Source organism: Pseudophryne corroboree, chromosome 3, assembly GCF_028390025.1.
Source record: "Pseudophryne corroboree isolate aPseCor3 chromosome 3, aPseCor3.hap2, whole genome shotgun sequence".
In the NCBI taxonomy this organism is placed as follows: domain Eukaryota; kingdom Metazoa; phylum Chordata; class Amphibia; order Anura; family Myobatrachidae; genus Pseudophryne; species Pseudophryne corroboree.
The window spans coordinates 316,285,429-316,298,822 of NC_086446.1; the positions used below are offsets into that span (position 1 = coordinate 316,285,429).

At 41.6% G+C, this 13,394-nt stretch overlaps 1 protein-coding gene across 1 annotated transcript in view; it reads left to right on the top strand.

Moving 5' to 3' along the window:
• The window catches only part of RDM1 (RAD52 motif containing 1), a 230,737-nt gene that overhangs the window by 147,646 nt on the left and 69,697 nt on the right, over window positions 1-13,394 (top strand). The window contains exon 5 of the mRNA XM_063959462.1: window positions 557-655. Within this exon, the coding sequence (XP_063815532.1) occupies window positions 557-655 (99 nt within the window). The remainder of the gene's footprint in view (window positions 1-556; window positions 656-13,394) is intronic.

The following is a 13,394-nucleotide window of genomic DNA, read 5'->3' on the forward strand; positions in this document are numbered from 1 at the left end:
CAATTTTGCTAAGCTAAGATTCACTCCCAGTAGGCGGCGGCTTAGCGTGTGCAAAGCTGCTAAAAGCAACTTGCGAGCGAACGACTCGGAATGACCACCATAGTCAAAATGTTGACTGCATAATTAATACAAGCAATTGGCAGCTGAAGCGTTAGCAGCTGCTTCCTATATGCTCTGTTTGACTTCCATTTTGCCTGTCAACTAAACTCAATATTTAATGGCATATGTAACAGAAACTGTGGAGGTTGACACATGCTTTGCATACTGAACACCTATTTTATCCGTATATCTATTACTAGTTCCCCATCTTTACAGCAGTTTACAAAGAATTTTCTGTCTTTATACTTGGACAGTGTGACTTCACCTGATACACTGCATGTCCCTCTGGTGGCCATGTGAATGACAGGCTGCATTCTCATTGTTATGGTTGGAGCATTAAAAGTGGAAGCCTGCATATAGGTGAAGTTACACGAGTTGTACGCTGCACAGGATTGTTAAACTTCACTAGCAACTTTAAAGTATATTCTTCAAAGTGACAAATTCTTGTTTTTTTCAGACGCAACGGAATTTCTCTTAAAGAATGGAAAATTGCAGAAATATGCTGTGCAAAGGGCTCTGTCTAATGCTTTTCAGAAGATCCTATTGGTAGTTTTTGGTAAGACCTTTTTTTTTTTTTTTTTTTTTTTTGTACCCCATAATGGGATCTGTTATACCCTCTCTTGGGTTTTAATGACAAATGGTAAGACAACACTTTAAACATTAAAAATATAGGAGGGGGCTCAAGGAATTTTATTTATAGGTACACTTAGGAACTTGCATAGGGGATATGGCTGTCTTGTTAATATATTAACCCTTTAATGCTGAATAGACTGGTACCACCTATGTTAAAATATAACTTTTATTATTGTCATTAAGAAGAGTCTATAATTGATAGTGTAGGCAATAGCCAAGCTCCCCTTATATTCATGCAGTATGGAGTTATGTACGAGACTGGTTGGGGAGCACTAAAATTTACACTGCCGCTTTAGCATGGACCTTGTAGTTTTTTTGTTTTTTGTTAATTACCATCTCCATGACAGGAGCATTATACTGTATAATATGCCACGGATTAAACTAACAAATGTGCATTGGTGCTTCTATTTGATGTACACAAACTGGCACTATTCTCTTCCACAATATTGCTCACCTTTTAATACAACAATGCAGATGTGTCCTCATACATCTTTGCCGCAGTCACGCCAAACAGCCCTCCTTGGCATGCCAGGTCACATGAGAATCTTCTAATGCAGAGGCTCCCAAACTGTGTGCCGTGGCTCCCTGGAGTGCCTCGGGACACTTGCAGGGGTGCCCTGGGTTGGTGGTCCAGGACCAATTCAAATTATTCATGGTCAATATAATAGGCAAAACCAGTGCTGGTGGCTGCCAGTCATAAAATATGTGACCAAACAGAAGCAAATCTTGTCCCTCACCACACAACTGACCCTAAGGATGACAAATAAACGCGATCTACTTAATGTAATATTTCTTTCTAAATTTCTCAATAAGAAATGTTTGGCCTAGGGGTGCTGTGAAATAAATTCTGATATTCTAGGGTGCCGTGATTCAAAAAAGTTTGGAAACCACTGTTCTAATGTATGACTTTTTTTTTTTTTGCCGAAATGCATCTTAGGTGCAACGCAATGCGACTAGCACACGCAAGGAGACTGGTGATTCGTTTGACATATGATACTTGTATCTGTGTTCAACTGAGTCTCTGAATCTGTATATGAATTGCTACAATGTAGCATCTGGTTAATCAGATACAAGGGGTTAATAGGGGCGCTCATGAAAAAACCCACACGCCAGAATCTTACAGGTTCAAATGACAGCCAAGGAATCAATTGTATTAATAAAAAACATATATGTTTATTAATAACAATACTCTACTAAGATAAAATTACTGCTTGAATACAGAAACTGATAAAATACATGAATTATAATAAGCTTCGATTAAAGTGCTCACAATAGGTAAATTGACACTGAACTAAATCTGTATAAAGGATCAAGGAATATGTATCCAATTGTTGCTGTCCTTTATAAACAATGTAGCTACAGCTACTAAATGGAATGCCTTTATGAGTCACAGTGGCTGGCTACACGCATATTGAATTGCCAGCTTAATAGGTTTTACAGATGTAAAAAATTACCTCACCGGGAGGGCTGGTGTGCCCGAGCGTCCTCGGGTTAGTCCAGAAATGTGCCCGTTAGGTGGAAAGCTGGAGAGTTCAAATAGATAAGCCGGCTGCAGGCTTTTATCTTTCAATAGACCTGCTGATGTCACCTTAAAGTGCTGTGCAGATAGATGATGGAAAGCAGGTGTGCGGCCACTAATTCAGGCGCCGTCTGGGAGATCCAGCCGTATGGAGATTACCCTCCAAACTACCTGGACGTGCACCGTCCGCCGGTAGTAAACGGGATGGAGAGTGCTGGAGACAGTTGTCGGGGCCGCACTGCGTCTGCGGCTAGATGTGAAGCCAAGTTTGAGTCGCCCGCAGCTGCTGTGGATAAATACCGGGTGAAGTAGCTGTGACCCGAAGGCGTCCGGAATGTAGATGTTCAGTGAACGAGCTTATTATAATTCATGTATTTTATCAGTTTCTGTATTCAAGCAGTAATTTTATTTTAGTAGAGTATTGTTATTAATAAACATATATGTTTTTTATTAATACAATTGATTCCTTGGCTGTCATTTGAACCTGTAAGATTCTGGCGTGTGGGTTTTTTCATGAGCGCCCCTATTAACCCCTTGTATCTGATTAACCATATAGGAGCGTTACACATCTCCTTATAGTGGCGAACGTGTCCCTTGCACCAGAATTTTCAGGCTCATTATATTTATATTCCTATATATTCATTTATATATTTTTTATTGCTAGTTTAGGGTTAAACACAGGCGCAGCAAAGTTTTTCTTTCTCTTGTTCGGTTTAATTAGTGTTTGTTTGCAGCAGCCAGTGTTAATTCACATTAATTAGAATTTGTTAATTCATAAATTGTTTATTCTATATCTTTTTTGAAATGGCGGAGCTAACTTGTTTCTCTGAAAGATTAAAAAGGAGACAGCAATATGTGGAGGAACTCAATGACACCAATGAGATTATGATTTCCTCAGCAACATCGACAGATAAAGATAAAGAATTTAATACCTTATTTTATAAATTAGAGGATCTGCTAAAAGCTGAAACACGCCATTGGTGGGATATGGTTACCCTCCAAAAATATATTAAAAATCAAAAAATCCCTAGAGGGCTAAGGATATTTAAAACCTTATCCTTTATAGATGACCCCAGTTTAAAAGATAAATGGGATGCTTTACTTGATGGGTGTTCATTTGCCCTGATGGGCCTACTTATTAATTATCGTAGCGATAAAATTGGCTCTATCTCTAAAGAAATAGAGGAAACTAAAAAATTGTTAATAACTCACTCAGAACACCCACAGTATAAACATAATGATCAAAAACTGAATCACAAATTAGAAGTGTACGAGAGGGAGATCATAGATGGGAAAAATCGTAAAATGGAACGAGATAATGATGATTATACCAATAATCAGGTACGCACCTACAAAAAACAGAACTCTAGAGGGAGACCCCGCAGTAGATCTAACTGGAGACAACAATATAATCATCGCTCCAACTCACGTACGTCCCAGGGACGACAGTCTGTTAATTACCAGAAAGAGAGAGCATTATATAACACTCAGGACGGTTATCAAACGGAAGCAATGGTGGTGAGACCGAAACAAAAATTCCGTCTCAACACCAATGCCAATTCTATATCACAACAAAAACCTATTAACAACTCAGTTTTTTTAGGGAAACACAGTCAAAACGATCGAGCCCTGTCCCCTTATTACCATCAGAACAGGTACAGCTCATTAAGAATCAACACCCCCAAAAGAGGAAGAGACCCCAGCATAGAGGCCAACGAGGAGGATATAGAGTGCAGAGGAAAAAAGCGAGACGTGAGATACTGAAAAAATCTAATATATACAATTTGTCATCAACTGAGCTTAGTATGGATTATCAGAAACTTCTGAGTCGAGGCCTTAAATTTGCTCCTACCAAACCGCCAGATCAGTTTAATCTATTTGTCGATCTGAATAGATATGTCCGTTCACTCACGAGAAAAAGATATTTTGCCTCTAAACAATTAGATAAGATGCAAATAGCAGGCTCATCCATTATATTGGATGATCAAGATTTGGTTGCCATTGGCTTACTTGAGTCATTACAATTGGAGAGTAATATCTCCTCAGGCCAGACACCAATATTTGATATAGCCAGGTCTGGAGAGAGACTCAATAAATTCCGAAATAGGTCTCAATTTTTTCCCCTTCAATATAAAAGCCCACAGATTGACATATTTTATAGAAAGACTCTGGAAGATTTTGATGCCATCTGCTCTAAAGAAGCAAAAATTGTTAAATATAAACAGAATCTACATTCAAGGGAGAAGAAATCATTACATAAGTTAATGAGAGACCCCTCCCTTGTCATTAAGCCAGCAGACAAGGGAGGGGGTATTGTCATTCAGGATACAGCTGATTACCTCTTGGAGGCCAATAGACAGCTAGGTGACGTTGAGGTTTACACCAAATTGATGAGTAATCCAACTAAGTCCTTTTTGGCCTCTCTTACTACACTGGTACAGGACGCCTTCAATGATGGAGTGATAACGAGAGAGGAAACGAACTACTTGATTCCTTCACACCCTGTTACACCCACTTAGTATCACCTTCCCAAAATACATAAGTCACTTATTAAACCCCCTGGTCGGCCTATTATTTCTGGTGTTGGTTCCCTCACAGCTAATTTATCTCATTTTGTTGATTTTTTTTTTACAGCCACATGCCACTTCCCTACGTTCCCACATTAAAGATACCACTTCCTTCTTGAACTCGATTTCGGAGATCAAGTGGAAAGACACCTATTTTTTTGTCACATGTGATGTAAGTGCTCTTTATTCGAATATTCCCCACGCTAAGGGAGTATCTATCATCGAGCAATATTTAAAAAAATCAGATACTCTGTCAGAAAGACTTCAAAAATTTATTGTAGACTCAATATCGTTTATTTTATCTCACAATAATTTTTTCTTTAATCACGTTTATTATTTACAGACACTTGGGACGGCCATGGGGACGAGGTTCGCGCCCAGTTTTGCCAACCTATATATGGGCGCCTTTGAAGACGCCCATGTGTGGGGGAGGGACTTGGGCGCGGACCTCGTCTTCTATGGCCGGTATATAGATGATTTGTTTTTTATTTTTGATGGGGATTGTTCACACTGTTTTAATCTCATCTCCCTCCTTAATAATAATGAATTTAATTTACAGTTCACTGGTATAGTAGATAAGAGGTCTGTTTCCTTTCTTGACATTACCATTTCAATATTGGAGGACAATATAGTAACTAAGACTTTTAGGAAAGAAGTTGACAATTATAATTTCCTCCACTTTGATAGTATGCATTTTAAACCCTGGATGAGAAACATCCCATCGGGACAACTGCGACGATTGCGTCGCAATTGCAGTAACCAGGGAGACTTTAATACACAAGCCCTGGAACTCACCAGTGCCCTTAGAGACAGAGGCTATCCATTAGATCTTATCAATTCTGCTTTGGAAAAAACTAATAAACTTGATCGGGCCCAGCTTCTCAGCTACAAAACTGAAAATACGGCCTTTAAAGAAGATCTACCGCACTTCTTCTCTAAATATAATAGTGCTTCTGGGAAAATTAAAAAGGTTCTGATCAACAACTTCCCGATTTTATTGACGGATAAGATACTTAAACCATTTATAGGTCAATCTCCTTCTGTTATTTTTTAAAAATCAGAAAACTTAACACAACATCTTGCCCCTAGCCTTTTTGTGGATAAAAGAATGGTGAATAATAAGATGCAAAATCCATCAGACTCCTGGCTCAAGAGCAAACCCAATGGTAGCTATAGATGTGGTGCAGGAAACTGTACCACATGTTCCCACATTCAGAATAATTTGCATTTCTTTGAATCTCCTCGGAGAGAAGAATTCCCCATAAAATCATTCATTAATTGCAATAGTGAATACGTTATATATATGCTGGTTTGCCCCTGTGGGCTCCAGTATGTGGGTAGAACGACGCGCAAGCTAAGAGTCCGTTTCTTAGAACACAGACGTAACATAATAAAGGGTTTTCTGAATCACGGGGTCTCAAAACATTTTTTATATTTCCACAATAGAAATCCAAAAGATCTCAAATTAATAGGTATAGAGATCATTAGCTCCACATGCAGGGGAGGCGATAGATTTGGTAGGTTGTGTCGGAGGGAGAACTTCTGGATACACAAATTGAGGTCACTTGTTCCTGGTGGCCTCAATGAGTGTATCGAGATTGATTAGCGATGTTCTTTGCTGAACATTGCCATATTTCTCTTGCTCTATGACAAACAACTGATAGCTGTGTAAACAACGAGAGGTTTTTTATTCCATCACTTCAAGTACCCATGTTTTAAATATGGGCAGTGGTTTTCTTCAGCTTTGTTTGATATTTCCCAATTTTGTGACTAGCAGAAAAACTTTAAAAAATTATTAGGTTAATTTGAATGGTTTATACGTTTATGCACATCTTTGATACAATCGCAATCTTAATATTGATTTATCAGACCTATGATAATTGTTAATTGTTTATATAGGTTCTAGATACATCAATAATATCACTTTATTAGTTGTTTATTTTTTCTTACTTAAATATTTCTTTTTTACCACCAATGATCCTTTCAAGATAAAATATTTTCCTCATATATTTACATTATATTATATATAATTTTTATTATGTACTTTTTTTTTTTTTTTTCCAATAAGAATTAATTTATAACTTGTTTTTGGTCATGGTATAAGGTTCGGAAAATTTTCAGTATACAAAATATATATATAAGACCTTAGCCATTATATTGTACATTGATAATTATAACTGGAATCAGTATCACAATATATTTCATTAGTATTGTTTTCTGTGTTTATTAAATTTTATTTTATTCTTATTTTATGTATATATGTGTTAGCTCCGCCATTGCTTTTTATTATATACATTTTGTTATTTAATATATATAATATATATTTTACCTTCCATTTAATTTGGTATATAATTAGTCACATTACCATCTAAACAGCCAAGGAATTTACCAATAAATGTATGTGGTAATATATTGATTAGTAGCATCTGTGTAGGCTAAATTAAGAGCCCTTTAAATAGAGACACGCTTTGGAAAAGGAGTCATCTTTGAGAAAGTCACGGGTCACGTGACGAAACGCGTCAGGACTCCTCCCCCAATGCTCGTTCACTGAACATCTACATTCCGGACGCCTTCGGGTCACAGCTACTTCACCTGGTATTTATCCACAGCAGCTGCGGGCGACTCAAACTTGGCTTCACATCTAGCCGCAGACGCAGTGCGGCCCCGACAACTGTCTCCAGCACTCTCCATCCCGTTTACTACCGGCGGACGGTGCACGTCCAGGTAGTTTGGAGGGTAATCTCCATACGGCTGGATCTCCCAGACGGCGCCTGAATTAGTGGCCGCACACCTGCTTTCCATCATCTATCTGCACAGCACTTTAAGGTGACATCAGCAGGTCTATTGAAAGATAAAAGCCTGCAGCCGGCTTATCTATTTGAACTCTCCAGCTTTCCACCTAACGGGCACATTTCTGGACTAACCCGAGGACGCTCGGGCACACCAGCCCTCCCGGTGAGGTAATTTTTTACATCTGTAAAACCTATTAAGCTGGCAATTCAATATGCGTGTAGCCAGCCACTGTGACTCATAAAGGCATTCCATTTAGTAGCTGTAGCTACATTGTTTATAAAGGACAGCAACAATTGGATACATATTCCTTGATCCTTTATACAGATTTAGTTCAGTGTCAATTTACCTATTGTGAGCACTTTAATCGAAGCTTATTATAATTCATGTATTTTATCAGTTTCTGTATTCAAGCAGTAATTTTATCTTAGTAGAGTATTGTTATTAATAAACATATATGTTTTTTATTAATACAATTGATTCCTTGGCTGTCATTTGAACCTGTAAGATTCTGGCGTGTGGGTTTTTTCATGAGCGCCCCTATTAACCCCTTGTATCTGATTAACCATATAGGAGCGTTACACATCTCCTTATAGTGGCGAACGTGTCCCTTGCACCAGAATTTTCAGGCTCATTATATTTATATTCCTATATATTCATTTATATATTTTTTATTGCTAGTTTAGGGTTAAACACAGGCGCAGCAAAGTTTTTCTTTCTCTTGTTCAATGTAGCATCTGCAGCTTTTTTACGATACAAGTAGTGTTCTGTTCCTTGGGGGTAATTCCAAGTTGATCGCAGCAGGAAATTCTTTTTGCAGTTGGGCAAAACCATGTGCACTGCAGGGGGGGCAGATATAACATTTGCAGAGAGAATTAGATTTGGGTGGGTTATTTTGTTTCTGTGCAGGGTTAATTCTGGCTGCTTTATTTTTACACTGCAATTTAGATTGCAGATTGAACTCACCACACCCAAATCTATCTCTCTCTGCACATGTTATATCTGCCTCCCCTGCAGTGCACATGGTTTTGCCCAACTGCTAACAAATTTCCTGCTGCTATCAACTTGGAATTACCCCCCTTATACGGACTCGGTCTCACACAGATATACAAGTGTCATATATCAAATTAATCAGCATGGACTCCTTGTACGTTCTAGTCGCATTGCCTTATGACCAAGATGCTTATTCGACAAAACCCTAAAAAGATGCCCAGGGTTAGTAAAGTTGCAGGGGACAGGGCAGCTCACTCATGCCAGTAATTTTGTGCTAAATGGCAGATTGAAGTTAGATGTATGAGGCCGCATCTGTATATACTCCTTCTGTTCCGGTCAACAACCTATTATATCAGGGTTTGACAAATCCCAGGGACCAGGTAGCCCTAGACCCTAGATTTTCCTGCCTGGTTGCCAGATTTTGGAGGGAGGAAGCAGATCCTCTTCAGCCCGACAACCCGAGCAGAGATTTTTGGAGGAGTGCCTGTATTGTGGTATTTTTTGCACAGGAGTGCATGTGCTGAGTGTCTGTCCTGGCCTGCACTGACTGCTGTACCTGTCTGTGCCATCCTGCTCTGTCTGCTGTCTCTAAACTCCGGCTTGTCAAAGTCAGAAAAATATCACGCTACACATTGCCATATTTGCACCTCATGCGTGTCCCCGCTGCGAGTGCATGGGCTCTCGCGTGCGCATACTCGCTGTTGCGTGCACCCGCAGGCGCACGGTATGCGCATTTACGGTAAAGTTTATGTGCGTCTAGCGGGCGACTCAATCGTTACATATTTTAACCATATAATGTATTTTGAAGATTATGGTCCCTTTGATAGAATCTGAAAGTTTAGTTAATGTAGCATGTTCATAGACAAAGAGATCCCTCTTTGTTTGATACGAAGGGTCAGACAGGGGTTATACAGTGGTGTTTAGTATCCATCGGAAGAGTATTTAATTAGCAATATTCCGGTGTTGGTTTGAAGCGGATTAAACGCTCGTGCGAATAGTTATGGACATAAGTTTATGGACATTTACTATTATTTGCACTTTATTATCCATGCGGCGGGAAACCTAGTTTCCCACCCACCTGAGCAGTTGGAAATAGTCACAGCCCACCTGTATGAATCAACCTATGACCTTTTGTTATAATGCGAAGACGAATTCCTGTGTCCAATGAACAATAAGAATATAGGGACCATTTTACTGTATTGTGTGTAGTGTATAAAAGGACAAGCCGATCTGGGCCAGCTTTCTATTCTCTTCAACGGTTCTCATTGCTGATAATCGGGAGCTGGATATCCAGAAGGCGCATGCGATTGTTTCCCTTTGTGCATAAGTTTCTCTGCAATCATATTGTCTTTATTGTTATAAGCCATTCTCTCTCGTTCTCTCTCTCACTCTCTCTCTCTCGTTCTCTCTCTCTCTCACTCTCTCTCTCTCTCTCCTTCCCCCTTTAAAAGTAATTGTACCTTTATTGTATTTTATGTGTAGTTACTTGGTTAGATATTCTATGTTATTTTGGTAGTGTATAACTTGTATTGTATTATTCTTTTTGAACATTCATTCATTTCCTTAAAAGGCGTTAGACCCTTAGACCGGTATTTGACTGTTTATTATATTGCAGAGGGGTTCTCTGAGCGTCTCATACGCTCATACAGCTTTAAACTAACAAGGTTACACTGTGTTGCATTTACATCTTATCACTGCACAAGGGTTTACAGTATATTTACATTGTTTATGGTATAGTTAAAAAGGTTTGACACTGTGAGCGTCAGCGCCGCTTGTGATCTCCTCGTGGTCCCAAGCATACGCTACGCTGATAGCATATCATTACGTTAGTCGGCAGCCTATAGCGTGCTTGCCTGTACGCTCTAAGCCGTGAGCGAACGTGCCGCTCGTGCGTCTCGACCACGGCTAAGCGTTAGATACGCAACGTGCGTACCCTTAAGGTATTCCATACGCCAATAGCGTACTGTGTTCTTTAACCTTTAAGAGGGTTTTTTTCAGTAAGATAAATATTTGGCTTTATCAGGCTGCATAGAGATCGCCAATAAGTCTGTGTGGCCAGGAATTGCAGCTTCGGAGGGTTAGTAATGTGGCCACACGGTAGGAAGGATTGTTTGCCTAGAGGTACTCCCTTTTCTCTGACGTCCTAAGTGGATGCTGGGACTCCGTAAGGACCATGGGGAATAGCGGCTCCGCAGGAGACTGGGCACAACTAAAGAAAGCTTTAGCACTACCTGGTGTGCACTGGCTCCTCCCACTATGACCCTCCTCCTGACCTCAGTTAGAATCTTGTGCCCGGCTGAGCTGGATGCACACTAGGGGCTCTCCTGAGCTCCTAGAAAAGAAAGTATATTTTAGGTTTTTTATTTTCAGTGAGATCTGCTGGCAACAGACTCACTGCTACGAGGGACTAAGGGGAGAAGAAGCGAACCTACCTGACTGGAGATAGTTTGGGATTCTTAGGCTACTGGACACCATTAGCTCCAGAAGGATCGAACACAGGACCCGACCTCGATCGTTCGGTCCCGGAGCCGCGCCGCCGTCCCCCTTACAGAGCCAGAAGCAAGAAGTGGTCCGGAAAATCGGCGGCAGAAGACCTCGGTCTTCAACAAGGTAGCGCACAGCACTGCAGCTGTGCGCCATTGCTCCTCATGCACACCTCACACTCCGGTCACTGATGGGTGCAGGGCGCTGGGGGGGGGGCGCCCTGAGCAGCAATATAAACACCTTGGCTGGCAAATCATCACAATATATAGTCCCAGGGCTATATATGTGATAAATTACCCCTGCCAGAATGCCTAAAAAAAGCGGGAGAAAAGTCAGCCGAAAAAGGGGCGGGGCTAACTCCCTCAGCACACTGGCGCCATTTTTCCCTCACAGCTCCGCTGGAAGGATCGCTCCCTGGCTCTCCCCTGCAGTATCAAGCTACAAAGGGTAAAAAAGAGGGGGGGGGCACTAAATTTAGGCGCAGTATAAATTATATAGCAGCTATAAGGGGAAATAATTCAGTTAATCCCTGTATTATTATAGCGCTCTGGTGTGTGCTGCATACTCTCTCTCTGTCTCCCCAAAGGGCTTTGTGGGGTCCTGTCCTCTGTCAGAGCATTCCCTGTGTGTGTGCGGTGTGTCGGTACGGCTGTGTCGACATGTTTGATGAGGAGGCTTACGTGGAGGCGGAGCAGATGCCGATAAATGTGATGTCACCCCCTGCGGGGTCGACACCTGAGTGGATGGTTATGTGGAAGGAATTACGCGACAGTGTCGACTCCTTACATAAAAGGTTTGACGACATACCAAATATGGGACAGCCGGCTTCTCAGCCTGTGCCTGCCCAGGCATCTCAAAAGCCATCAGGGGCTCTAAAACGCCCGCTACCTCAGATGGCAGACACAGATGTCGACACGGATACTGACTCCAGTGTCGACGACGATGAGACTAATGTAACTTCCAATAGGGCCACACGTTACATGATTGAGGCAATGAAAAATGTGTTGTATATTTCTGATGTTACCCCAGGTACCACAAAAAAGGGTATTATGTTTGGAGAGAAAAAACTACCAGTAGTTTTTCCTCCATCTGAGGAATTAAATGAAGTGTGTGAAGAAGCGTGGGCTTCCCCCGATAAGAAACTGGTAATTTCGAAAAGGTTACTAATGACGTACCCTTTCCCGCCAGAAGATAGGTCACGTTGGGAAGCATCCCCTAGGGTGGATAAAGCGCTCACACGCTTGTCAAAGAAGGTGGCACTACCGTCTCCGGATACGGCCGCCCTAAAGGAACCTGCTGATAGAAAGCAGGAGGCTATCCTGAAGTCTGTATATACACACACAGGTATTATACTGAGACCAGCTATTGCTTCAGCATGGATGTGCAGTGCTGCAGCTGCGTGGTCAGATTCCCTGTCGGAAAATATTGATACCCTAGACAGGGACACTATATTGCTAACCGTAGAGCATATTAAAGACGCAGTTTTATACATGAGAGATGAACAGAGGGATATTTGCCGGCTGGCATCTAAAATAAGTGCAATGTCCATTTCTGCCAGGAGAGGGTTATGGACTCTGCAGTGGACAGGTGATGCAGATTCTAAAAGGCACATGGAAGTTTTGCCTTATAAGGGTGAGGAGTTGTTCGGGGATGGTCTCTCGGACCTCGTTTCCACAGCAACAGCTGGGAAGTCTACATTTTTACCCCATGTTCCCTCACAGCCAAAGAAAGCACCGTATTATCAGGTACAGTCCTTTCGGCCCCATAAGGGCAAGCGGGTTAAAGGCGCGTCCTTTCTGCCCAGAGGCAGAGGTAGAGGGAAAAAGCTGCAGCATACAGCCAGTTCCCAGGAGCAAAAGTCCTCCCCCGCTTCCTCCAAGTCCTCCGCATGACGCTGGGGCTCCACAGGCGGAGCCAGGTACGGTGGGGGCCCGTCTCAAAAACTTCAGCAGTCAGTGGGCTCGCTCACGGGTGGATCCCTGGATCCTTCAAGTAGTATCTCAGGGGTACAAGCTGGAATTCGAGACATCTCCCCCCACGCTGTTTCCTCAAATCTGCCTTGCCAACAACTCCCTCAGGCAGGGAGGCAGTGCTAGAGGCAATTCACAAGCTGTATTCCCAGCAGGTGATAGTCAAAGTGCCCCTACTTCAACAAGGACGGGGTTACTATTCCACAATGTTTGTGGTACCGAAACCGGACGGTTCGGTGAGACCCATTTTAAATTTGAAATCCTTGAACACATATATAAAAAAAATTCAAGTTCAAGATGGAATCGCTCAGGGCGGTTATTGCAAGCCTGGACGAGGGG